The 12,121-nt window shown below is 43.0% G+C and overlaps 1 protein-coding gene across 1 annotated transcript in view; it reads left to right on the forward strand.

Moving 5' to 3' along the window:
• The window catches only part of LOC141059324 (uncharacterized), a 73,755-nt gene extending 61,872 nt beyond the window's left edge, over positions 1–11,883 (forward strand). Inside the window, exon 7 of the mRNA XM_073555653.1 lies at positions 7,395–11,883. Within this exon, the coding sequence (XP_073411754.1) occupies positions 7,395–8,842 (1,448 nt within the window). The 3' untranslated portion in view covers positions 8,843–11,883. The remainder of the gene's footprint in view (positions 1–7,394) is intronic.
• The last annotated feature ends 238 nt before the right edge of the window (positions 11,884–12,121 follow it).

The following is a 12,121-nucleotide window of genomic DNA, read 5'->3' on the forward strand; positions in this document are numbered from 1 at the left end:
GCAGCGATGATGACATTCGGCGCCAGCAGGAAGCGGCCGACGAGACAGGGCCCAGGACGTTCTCGCGCGATCAGCGATAACCAGCGGGGGAGCCGGTCAGAGGTAAGTATCACATGTAGCGATATCGCTGCAGCATCACAAAATCGGTGACGCTTTAGCAATATCGCTATGTGTAAAGCCCCCTTTAGATCTCAGCGACGCCTATTATCGCGTCCCCCATTCACAGACTCCAGAAAATATCTCAGGTTAGCCGTCTCAATAAAGGGAAGGGTAAAAGAATCCCAGTACAGAGCCCTGCCGTTCGGAATATCGGTAGCCCCGCGGGTATTTACCAAAATAGTAGCGGAAATGATGGCCCATATAAGGGAAATCAAAAAAAAATGTTCACAGGACCAGGGAAAAAATATCATCAAAAGTGCAATCTGATAATCCCTTTAAAAACATGAAACTTTAATAAATTGAGGTAAAAAAACACCCCCCCCTAGTACAACAACACAATTAACAAACTCTATACAATAATAACCTACGATAGCCCTACACTAGCCTGCTATTCCTTCCTGACAGTGGAGGTTGGCACCCTAAAAGATACGATTTGGCGCCCCCACACCGTGGCGGCTTTCCCAGACTCGCCCTAAATGACCCTTATAAACTACAGGTGGGAAAACAATAAGCAAATAAGAGATGAAAGATAGTGCTTAATATAATACACAGGCTATTAACCCCTTTACTCCCAAGGGTGGTTTGCATGTTAATTCCCGGGCCAATTTTTACAATTCTGACCACTGTCCCTTTGAGGTAATAACTCTGGAACGCTTCCATGGATGCCGGTGATTCTGACATTTTCTCATGACATATTGTACTTCATGGTAGTGGTAAAATTTCATTCATATAACTTGCGTTTATTTGTGAAAAAAGTGGAAATTTGGCTAAAATTTTCAAAGTTTCGCAATTTTCCAACTTTGAATTTTTATGCTCTTAAATCACAGAGCTATAGCACACAAAAAAACCTAATAATTAACATTTCACATATGTTTACTTTACATCAGCACAATTTGGGAACCAAAATTTTTTTTTTATTAGGAAGTTATAAGGGTTAAAAGGTGACCAACAATTTCTCATTTTTACAACATTTTTATTATGCAATTTGTCCTGAGTACGCCGATACCTGATATGTGGGGGGGGACCACTGTTTGGGCACATGGCAGAGCTCGGAAGGGAAGGAGCGCCGTTTGACTTTTTCACTGCAAAATTGGCTGGAATTCAGATCGGATGCCATGTCAAGTTTGGAGAGCTCCTGATGTGCCTAAACAGGGGAAACCCCCCAAAAGTGACCCCATTTTGGAAACTAGACCCCCCCAAGGAACTTATCTAGATATGTGGTGAGCACTTTGAACCCCCAAGGGCTTCACAGAAGTTTATAATGTACAGCCATACAATTAAAAAATCATATTTTTTCCAAAAAGATTATCTTTTCACCCCCCATTTTTATTTTCCCAAGAGTAACAGGACCCCAAAAGATATTGTGCAATTTGTCCTGAGTTCGCTGATACCCCATATATAGGGGTAAACCACTAATTGGGCACATGGCAGAGCTCGGAAGGGAAGCAGCGCCATTTAACTTTTTTGGCTGGAATTGAGATCGGACGCCATGTCGCGTTTGGAAAGCCCCTGATGTGCCTAAACAGGGGAAACCCCCCAATTCTAACTCCAACCCTAACCCTAGCCCTAATGGGAAAATGGAAATGAATAAAAAAATTTTTTATTATTTTTCCCTTACTAAGGGGGTGATAGCGGGGGGTTTGATTTACTATTTATAGCGGGTTTTTATGTTTGACAGCTGTCATACGCTAAAAGACGCGTTTTATTGTAAAAATAGTTTATGCATCACCACATTTTGAGAGCTATAGTTTTTCCATATTTTGACCCACCGAGTCATGTGAGGTCTTATTTTTTGCGGGACGAGTTGACGTTTTTATTGGTACTATTTTTCGGGCATGTGGTATTTTTTGATCGCTTTTTATTCCGATTTTTGGGACGCAGAATGAACAAAAACCAGCGTTTCATGAATTTCTTTTGGGGGGTGCGTTTACACCGTTCCACGTGCGGTAAAATTGATAAAGCTGTTTTTTTCTTCGGGTCAGTACGGTTACAGTGATACCTCATTTGTCCTTTTTTTTTTTTTTTTATGTTTTAGCGCTTTTATGCACTGAAAACAATTATATAAAATATTATTTTTGCATCGCTTTATTCTGCAGGCTATAACTTTATTTTTTTGCTGATGACGCTGTGTGGTGGCTCATTTTTGCGGGACAAGATGACTTTTTCAGCGGTACCATGATTATTTATATCTGTCTTTTTGATCGTGCGTTATTGCACTTTTTGTTCGGTGTATGATAAAGCATTATTTTTTGCTTCGTTTTTTTTTTTTTTTTAAGGGGTTCGCTAAAGGGGTTAACTAATGGGACAGTTTTATAGGGTGGGTCATTACGGACGCGACGATACCAAATGTGTACTTTTATTGTGTGTTGTTTTTTTTTTTTTAAATTGTCCCAGGGGGACATCACTGTCATGTGACAGATTGCTGATCTGTCACATCACAGATCGCTGTGACAAATCAGTGCTGCGCTTTGCGGGCAGTGAAGAAGCCAGCTCCCTGCAGGCCCCTGATGGTCCCCGTCGCCATATTTGATCTGGGGACCTGCAGGGAAGGAGCGCAGCTGATCGCACTAGACGTACTATTCCGTCCTTGGGACTTGGGTAATGTATGAAAGACAAGCTATTACATGTAAACATAGAGAAACCTCCTGTATAACCAATAGATAGTAGCAAGTCTTGTCTTTTTTAGGTATTAATAGACCACAGAAAATATAGATAGTGGCAATCTTGTCTTTTTGGGTTATTAATAGACTACAGAAAACATAGATTCCATATGCATTATCAAATAAAGCCAAAAAAAATCCCCTCTCTGCAGTAAAATCATACCAGCACAGTCTAGGTAAAAATTAGCGTGGTTCAATAAAGGAACAGCAGAATTATATCCGTAGAAGGCCATGGATGATATCTATTGCCAGAAAAAAAAAAATAAAAAAAAACAGCTGGGGGTTAACCCAAACTTAGCTTCCAGCCTCGACGCGTTTCCCCGTCCACACGGTTCATCAGGAGGCACAATAAGGAACCAGCCAATTCATGGATGTGAGGTGTCCAGATAGAGAGGCAAACCTTATAAGGGAGCAAGACATAATGATAATCCCGTATCTAGACGATTTTTTAATAGCAGGCAGCTCGGCTCAAAAATGCTGAGAACAGAGGGACAGGGTGCTGGACACTTTTCAGGGCCTGGGCTGGCTCCTAAATCTGAAAAAATTAAGATTGGCGCCCAGCAGAGTAGAGGAATTCTTGGGTCTAACACTGGACTCAAACATACAAGAGTGCCGCCTCCCAGACCGCAAAAAGGAGAAAATCGCTCAAATCATAACAAGAGCAATCCAAAATCCCTCCATGACGTTAAGGAGAGCTATGTCACTGCTGGATTCTCTATCCGCCTGCCTACCAGCAGTCCAATGGGCTCAGTTACACATGCGAGATCTCCAGTGGGATGTATTAGCCAACCAGTCAGCAGTAGGGGGACACCTAGAGGGTCTTATTACCCTAAATTCAAAAACTATTCTTTCCTTAGCTTGGTGGGGAAACCAAGACAATCTGTCCAAAGGGATCCCCTGGGTAACAAAAATAAGTGTCCACGGATGCCAGTCCCTCGGGATGGGGAGCACACATGAACGAGGTGGCTCAGGGTGCGTGGGGAGGTCAAGAATTAGAAGCCTCCTCCAACCAGAAAGAGCTCTTAGCGGTGGGCTACGTGCAAGCACACTTCCTACCCCTGCTCCAGAATCATCACGTCCGCATATTTTCGGACAATCGCGTCACAGTGGCCTATATAAATCATCAGGGGGGAACCAGGTCCTGAGCCCTAATGGACACATCTTCCAGAGTCCTCAAGCTAGCAGACGCAAACCTTCTATCTCTCAGCATTACACATGCGGGGCACGGAGAATCAAAGGGCAGACTTTCTGAGCAGCACCCAATTACGGCAAGGGGAATGGGTCCTAAAGTGGTCCGTTTTTCGGCAGATTGTAAAAATGTGGGGGACCCCGGCCATAGATCTGTTTGCCGACTTCAGAAACAAAAAAGTGGAAACTTTCTGTCCCCAGGAGCCCAGGGGGAATCCTCTAGCTCTGGACGCATTTATGCTCCCATGGACACAGAGTCTAACATATGCCTTTCACCCAATCCTGCTTATTCTGGCAGTCCTAAGAAAAGTCAGGGAGGACAAGGCAAGAATGATATTAATAGCCCCCTTCTGGCCCAAAAGAACCTGTTTCTCCTGGCTAAGAATGCTCTCGTAACCGACCCATGGATCCTACCGGATCTCCCGGACCTGCTGTTGCAGGGCCCAGTGTTACACCCTCAGGCAGTGAACCTCTATTTAACAGCATGGAATCTGAGAGGGCGCTGATGAGGGACAGAGGGTTTTCAGAGAACCTGCTAACTATATTACAAAAAAGTAGGAAACCGGTTACGACGAGAGCTTATGGCAGAACATGGAAAAACTTCTTATCCACTTCTGGGGCAAAGGTTCAGGATGGGGTTCAGATTGATAAGATTGTAAAAATTCTACAAAGGGGCCTAGAACAGAGTCTGGCGGTCAACACATTAAAGGTACAAGTAGCGGCGTTAGGTGCCCTTTATATCCATGATGTGGCAGGTAACCCTTGGGTGGCACGATTTATTAAGGCCGCAACCAGATCTAGGCCAATAGCTAGTCAAAGGTTACCGTCATGGGACCTAAATCTTGTACTGTCCACACTGACAGGCCCTCCGTTCGAACCTATTCACTCGGCATCCCTTAAAATCCTGTCATTTAAAACGGTGCTTCTGGTGGCACTAACATCAGCTCGCAGAGTGAGCGATATTCAAGCTTTATCAGTAGGGCCACCTTTTACAAAAATTCTAGAGGATAATCATTCTAAAATCTGACCTGGCCTATCTACCTAAAGTGTCATCACGTTTTCATAGGTCCCAAGAGGTAGTTCTTCCTTCCTTCCTTCTGCCCAAATCCAAAAAATAAGGGAGAAGAAAAATTCCACACCTTAGATGTGAAGAGGTGCCTAGTACAATACCTAGAGGCCACCAAAAAATATAGGAAGGAAGGCTCTCTTTGTGTGTTTCCAGGGTCCTCGGAAGGGGCTCAAAGCATCTAAGAATACCCTGGCAAGGTGGATAAGGGATGCGATTGCCCTGGCATATTCATCCAGTGGAAATACCATCCTGGAAGGGTTGAGAGCCCATTCCACAAGAGCGATGGCGACCTCATGGGCTGAAAGATCTGAGGTATCGATAGAACAAATCTGTAAGGCGGCCACCTGGTCATCACCTGCCACCTTTTTCAGACACTATCGATTAGATCTGGCCTCTACGTCTGACCTGACCTTTGGGAGAAGGGTCCTTCAGGCAGTGGTCCCACCCTAAGCTACCAATCTCTGTAATTCTCTCCGTGGTGCTGTCATGGGTGAGAGAGAATAGCTTCGTTACGCACCGATAATGGTGTTTCTCGGAACCCATGACAGCACCCTCTTATCCCCCCCTTCATGAGTGTGGTGAGCACGTTTTTCCTGTTCGTAGAGTGTTTCCGTTTAGACACGGTGCTTCTGATAAATAAGCAATAGTATAATGTTGTGCATATGTTTCTGTTGTTTAATCTGGAGACCTTCTGATACTCTGTAACCAACTGAAGGCGGAGGAGAGGTACCGCCCTCTTTATCTGTAGGTTCCTGTCCCTGAAGGGCGGACCCCCTCTCTCCGTGGTGCTGTCATGGGTTCCGAGAAACACCGTTATCAGTGAGTAAGCTATTTCCCTTTTTTTTCAGAAGATCGATGGCTTTGCTAAGGAATTACCTGTATAATAAAGATAATAAAAATGTGTGTTGTAGTATTTCATTAAAATTTATTCTTATTGTGTGTGTATATTTAACCCTTTCTTTACTGTAGGATTAGTAATGGATCGGTGTCTTATTGACACCTCTCCATTACTAATCCGGGCTTAATGGCACCTTATAATAGGTGCCATTGACCCCTTATTACCCCACTTGCCACTGCTACAGGGCAGTGGGAAGAACCGGGCAAAGCTCCAGATTAGGTGCATCTAATAGATGCGCCTTTTCTGGGAAGCTGGGGGCTGCTGTTTTTAGGCTGTGGGGGGCCCAAGATCAATGGCCCCTTACCAGCCTGAGAATAGCAGCCCTCAGCTGTCGGCTCTATTCAGGTTCGTTGTCAAAAATAGGGGGACCCCACGCCGATTTATTAAAATATTTAAATAAAGTGTGGGGACCCCTCTATTCTTCACAACCAACCTGGCTGAAGCTGACAGCTGAAGGTCGCAGTCCTCAACTGTAAGTTTCGTCTGGTTATGAAAAGGAGTGGGAACCCGCGTCTCAAGTTTTTATTCATTATTCTCTCCTACCGGCGAAGCAGGAGAGAAGAATGTCAGCGGCGGGGAACAGCGCTGGTATCTAAGGTACACATCGGGTAACTAAGCGACGCATGCGCTTTGCTACCTGATATTTACATTGGATACCAGCGTCCTCGCTGGTTCTGATCGCTGGTGAGTCTGCCTGTTTGACAGCTCCCCAGCGATCATGTAGTGATGCACCAGCAGTCCTGACAAGGTCGTATCGTTGTTGTGATCACTGGTGCATCGTTTAATGTGACGGCACCCTAAGGATATATATATTAAACTGATTAAAACCGTATCACTAATTGGCATTGATTAATTGGAGTGGTGTTGAAACCATTAAACATAACTCTTACTATACAATTACTCAACACCTAGTTCCCAGAATGTGCTTCAGGAGATACACAGTAAATTAAGTGGGTTCTTCCCACTATAGTAATGCAAAATGCATGGATGGTAAATGTGGTTTGGGCACACTACAAGGCTCTGAAGCAAGGAGATTTGACTTTGGGAGAGCGGATATTACTGGATTGGTTTATGGAAGCCATGTTGCTTTTCGATAGCCTTTGAGTCACTACTAACATGGAAACCTCTGTTTTTCCATTGAAAGGTGATGAACCTGGGTCGAAATTTTTATTGGCATAATTTTCACCTACACAACATTGATGGCTTTTTATTCCATATTTGGGAGGCAGAATGACAAACAGTTGATCACCATGCTCTTCATTCTTCGAGGTTTTCTATTAGACTGTGAACTGTCATTGTTTCAGTGAATAATTCAATATTATCACATAACTTGCCATTTCTTTTACAGACAGTTTAAGTAGAAATTATAAATGTCAAGGATATTTTATTAAAAAGTAATAATTATTTTTTTGCTTTGCAGATGACTGTACCTGGAGATCAGAGGGACAGCTGACATCTTCAATTTTTAAATTGGATGATTTTGAGATCCCACAGGATACAATTGAAGTGAATGCCATTACTCCAGATATATCATCTTCCCTTCACAGCAAAGATCTGTTATCTGATCCTTTGAAACAGATTAAGTCTTCTGATTCATTAGTCACTACTAAGGAAAATCAAAGTAACAAACTAAGAGTTAAAAAACTAACTGCTCTTAAAAGAACGACGACATTTTCTCATTCAGAATATGGAAATAGTTTTCCCATTGAAAATTCTTTTCTTAAACCTCAAAAAATTAACACAGCAGAGAACAGATTTTCTTGTGCCAAGTGTGGAAAATGGTTTAACAAGAAATCAGGTCTTGTTAGACACCAGATAACTCACACAGGTGAGAAGCCATTTTCATGTTCAGAATGTGGAAAATGTTTTAACCAGAAATCAAATCTTGTTAGTCACCAGAGAATTCACAAAGGGGTGAACCTTCAGCCTTTTTCATGTTCAGAATGTGGAAAATGTTTTAACCAGAAATCAATTCTTGTTAGTCACCAGAGAACTCACAAAGGGGTGAAGCCTTTTTCGTGTTCAGAATGTGGAAAATGTTTTTACACGAAACAGCATCTTGATAGACACCGGAGAACCCACACAGGGGAGAAGCCTTTTTCATGTTCAGAATGTGAGAAATGTTTTAACCAGAAATCAGATTTTGTTAAACATTGGAGAATTCACACAGGGGAGAAGCCTTTTTCCTGTTCAGAATGTGGAAAATGTTTTAACCAGAAATCAATTCTTGTTAGTCACCAGAGAACTCACACAGGGGAGAAGCCTTTTTCATGTTCAGATTGTGAGAAATGTTTTAACCAGAAATCAGGATTTGTTCTACATCGGAGAATTCACACAGGGGAGAAGCCTTTTTCCTGTTCAGAATGTGGGAAATGTTTTAACCGGAAACAGCATCTTGAGACACACCAGAGAACCCACACAGGGGAGAAGCCTTTTTCATGTTCAGATTGTGAGAAATGTTTTAACCAGAAATCAGAGTTTGTTCAACATCAGAGAATTCACACAGGGGAGAAGCCTTTTTCCTGTTCAGAATGTGGGAAATATTTTACACACAAATCCAGTTTTGTTAAGCACCGAAGAACCCACACAGGAGAGAAGCCTTTTTCCTGTTCAGAATGTGGAAAATGTTTTTACACGAAACAGCATCTTGATAGACACTGGAGAACCCACACAGGGGAGAAGCCTTTTTCATGTTCAGAATGTGAGAAATGTTTTAACCAGAAATCAGATTTTGTTAAACATTGGAGAATTCACACAGGGGAGAAGCCTTTTTCCTGTTCAGAATGTGGAAAATGTTTTGTGAAGAAATCATCTCTTCTTAGTCACCAAAGAATTCACATAGGAGACAAGCCTTTTTCATTTTCTTAATGTAGTAAATGTTTCACACAAAAATAGACACTTAAACATCAGAGAATTCACACAGGGGAGAAACTTTTTTCCTGTTCAGAATGTTGAATATGTTTTAACTGAAAATTGCGTTTTCTTAAAGTGGTTGTCCATTAGGAGGACAACTCCTTGTCATTCTTTACGTTTGGCCTTGTTAAAACAAAAACACTCAAACTCACTTTCCTTGCTAGCTCCGTTCCCGCAGGGTCAGTACTTGCGTTTCTGAGGCTCACTTGAGGTTGCTACATTACACGAAACCCTGCGCCCAATCAGCGCCAGCTTCACTCTCCTCTTCTGTAGAAGTATTGAACATCAACAGGAAGCCAAGGCTACGGCGGCGTTCTGACTTGTTCCTGATGTTCGATTTGTCCAAATGTAGGGACCGTGATGCCAGCGCTGATTGGGCACAGGGCATATGTGACGTAACAAGCTCATATGAGCTCTGGGAACACAAGTGCTGACATCGCTGGAATGGCACCAGCATGGGAGTTTTAAGTGTTTTTATTTTAACAGAACCAATAGTGATGAGCGAACTTGCTCACCACTACTCGTTACTTGCCTGAGTATCACTGTGCTCGTTGTACTTGGCGAGCACCGAGTATTTTCAGGGATTGTTCAGCGGGTCTCCGCCCTGCAATTCTGGCGCTCTTTTTAGAGCGCCAGTGACAAAGCAGGGATTGTGTGCAATGCACTGTAATGCCGCAGCCATCTTTGTTGTGGTATTACAGTGATTGGTTGGCTGCACAGCGTCATCAGGTCTATAAGAGACCTTGCGCCGCCCTGCTCGCCGCATTTTGCTCCAGACTTAGTGTAGGTACAGCTACTGCAGAGATAGGGTCAGAATCGTCCTTTTAATAGTTAGTATGGGTCTGCTAGTGTTCGGTCCACAAATCCTGAGAAACCAACAGTCCTTTTTAGGGCTAATTTGAGGGTACTGAGATTGCAGCACTTGGTAGGCAGGGGAGGTTATGTGTGATATCCACATCAGTGCAAGGCCTGCAGGCACTGTATGTGAGTGCATAGATCTCACTGTGTAACTCAAAAAGCTCCATTACTGTCTGCTGCTGCTTATTTAATATATACCTAGCTGCAGTTATGTGGCTTTTTTTTATTTGCAGCTTATACCTGATCATTTTATTCTAAAGCAATCCTTAGCCCCCTTTTTTCTACATTTATTTGCTTGGCCACGCTGCAGACTACAGCCAGGTCATTGTAATAAAATAGCGTGCAAATCTAAGAATTAAAAAAAAAATTGTCCCAGGCATTAGATGTGAGTGCGCTAAAAAAAAATCTGTCCTTTTTTGGTACTATATTTTGTAGTTTCTTACAACATTTTTGGACACCATTTTGCTACCCCAAAAATCTGTAGCTGGCCCAAAAATATTTAGCTACAGTTCTTATATTTATCACTGAGTTGTATGCCACACGCATCGCATATCATTGCGCAAAATATCTTACAATTTTAGTGCTCCATTTTATTTTGTGTCATAGCCAACTTGTTGACACAATGTTGGTTGTTATGAGTGAGTCATCGGAGGAGGAGAAAACAAAAATACAAGCTAAGTCCAGAAAACCGGAGAGGTTGGTAGCTATCGGATTGCAGACCCCTGATCCTATACACCACAACTAACAGTAGCCGTGGGGGGTTCCTACGGTGCCCTAGACCCCTCGTCACAGCTGGAGAACTAAATAAGCCTAAAGAAAGAAAGGGGAAATCTAAACTGCCCCAGAGCAGACCCCAAAGCAATAGACAGCCCCCAACATGTATTGTCGGTGAAAAACATGATAACACAGACAGAAAGACAGGCTGAGCAAACGATGGGGCCCAACTTACTAGATAGGACAGAAAAGATGCTGTCTGCAATCCGCAAAAACCCTACCAAAAATGTCCCAACCGTCTGATAGGAAAAAAGGCCCTGAAGTCGCTAGACTTCAAAATCATTATATCAGCACTCAGGTATATTCTGAAAACAGAGCAAAGAGATCAACTGATCAGAGACAAAAATGGAATTCAGCCAGTCCCAACCAGGGCTGGCTGAACACAAACACTTAGGCTGTGTGCACACGCTGCGGATTTTGCTGTGGTTCCGCAGCGGTTTTGGCCGCTGCGAACCCGCAGCAGTTTCTGCTGCGGTGTACAGTACAATGATTCCCTATGGGAATCAAAAACCGCAGTGCAGACGGTGCGGAATTTTCCGCGCGGATTATCTGCGGTTTTCAATCCGCAGAAAGAATTGACATGTCAATTCTTTCTGTGGATTCTCCTGCGGTTTGCCATCTCCTCCATTGAGGAGATGAAAAACCGCAGGGCAAAACCGCAGAGCAATCCGCAGGTAAAACCGCAGGTATTTTGACCTGCGGATTTTACAAAATCCGCGCGGATGAATCCGCACCTAATCCGCAGCGTGTGCACACAGCCTAAGGAAACCAGACAAAATCTCATGGAATAATAGCAGGGCAAAAACTTAGCTTTAAGTAGACAGGAACTAAAACTGGATGCAAGAGCTCAGAGCAGAAAGGATCACCAGCAACCCTGCAGGACGTCAGCTGCCTTATATCCACTCAGAGATTCCGGATGTCCAATCACACTCCGCCTGTTCAGATGACAGGTTCTTCCCATCCAAATCAATTTCACTACCTCCCTTCACCAGCAGAGGGAGTTCATCAGACATCAAAGGTGAAGGGGAAAATGAACTCACAACAGTTGGTGTGCCCAAAAAATCAAGGCCACATTTAGATCAGTCTGTTATCTCCGTCAGAAGCCTGTAGTATCTGTGGTGGAAAAATCTTTTCTTCGCATGCATAGGTTGCATAGTTCTGTTTGCTAGCCTTGTTCTACTCATTTTTTAGTGTTTTCAAAAATTAACAAAAACATACCAAAAAAAATTTATAGTGTATCTATGGTGGAAAAATCTTAATTTTGCAGGCATATGTTGCATAGTTCTGTCTGGTAGAATTGTTCTACTCATTTTTTATTGTTTACAAAAATTAACAAAAAACATTAAAAAAACATTTATACGGTCTGTTATCTCAGGCTGAGGCCTGGTGTATCTGTGGTGGAAAAAATCTTTGCAGGAATACTGATCGCATATAATTTTTCTCCAAAATAAATCCATTTGTATTGAGCTTTTCAAATATTTCAGTAGTCCATTTCAAATGGGCAAGGGATGGGGAAGTGGACGTGATGGTGCATGCAGAGGCCGAGGCTGTGGCCAAACTGAAAGTGGGCTATACAGTAACAAAGACCCCCATCTTTGCGCT

Source organism: Dendrobates tinctorius, unplaced genomic scaffold (genome assembly GCF_039654945.1).
Source record: "Dendrobates tinctorius isolate UK_male_01 unplaced genomic scaffold, ASM3965494v1 ptg000226l, whole genome shotgun sequence".
Classification (NCBI taxonomy): Eukaryota; Metazoa; Chordata; class Amphibia; order Anura; family Dendrobatidae; genus Dendrobates; species Dendrobates tinctorius.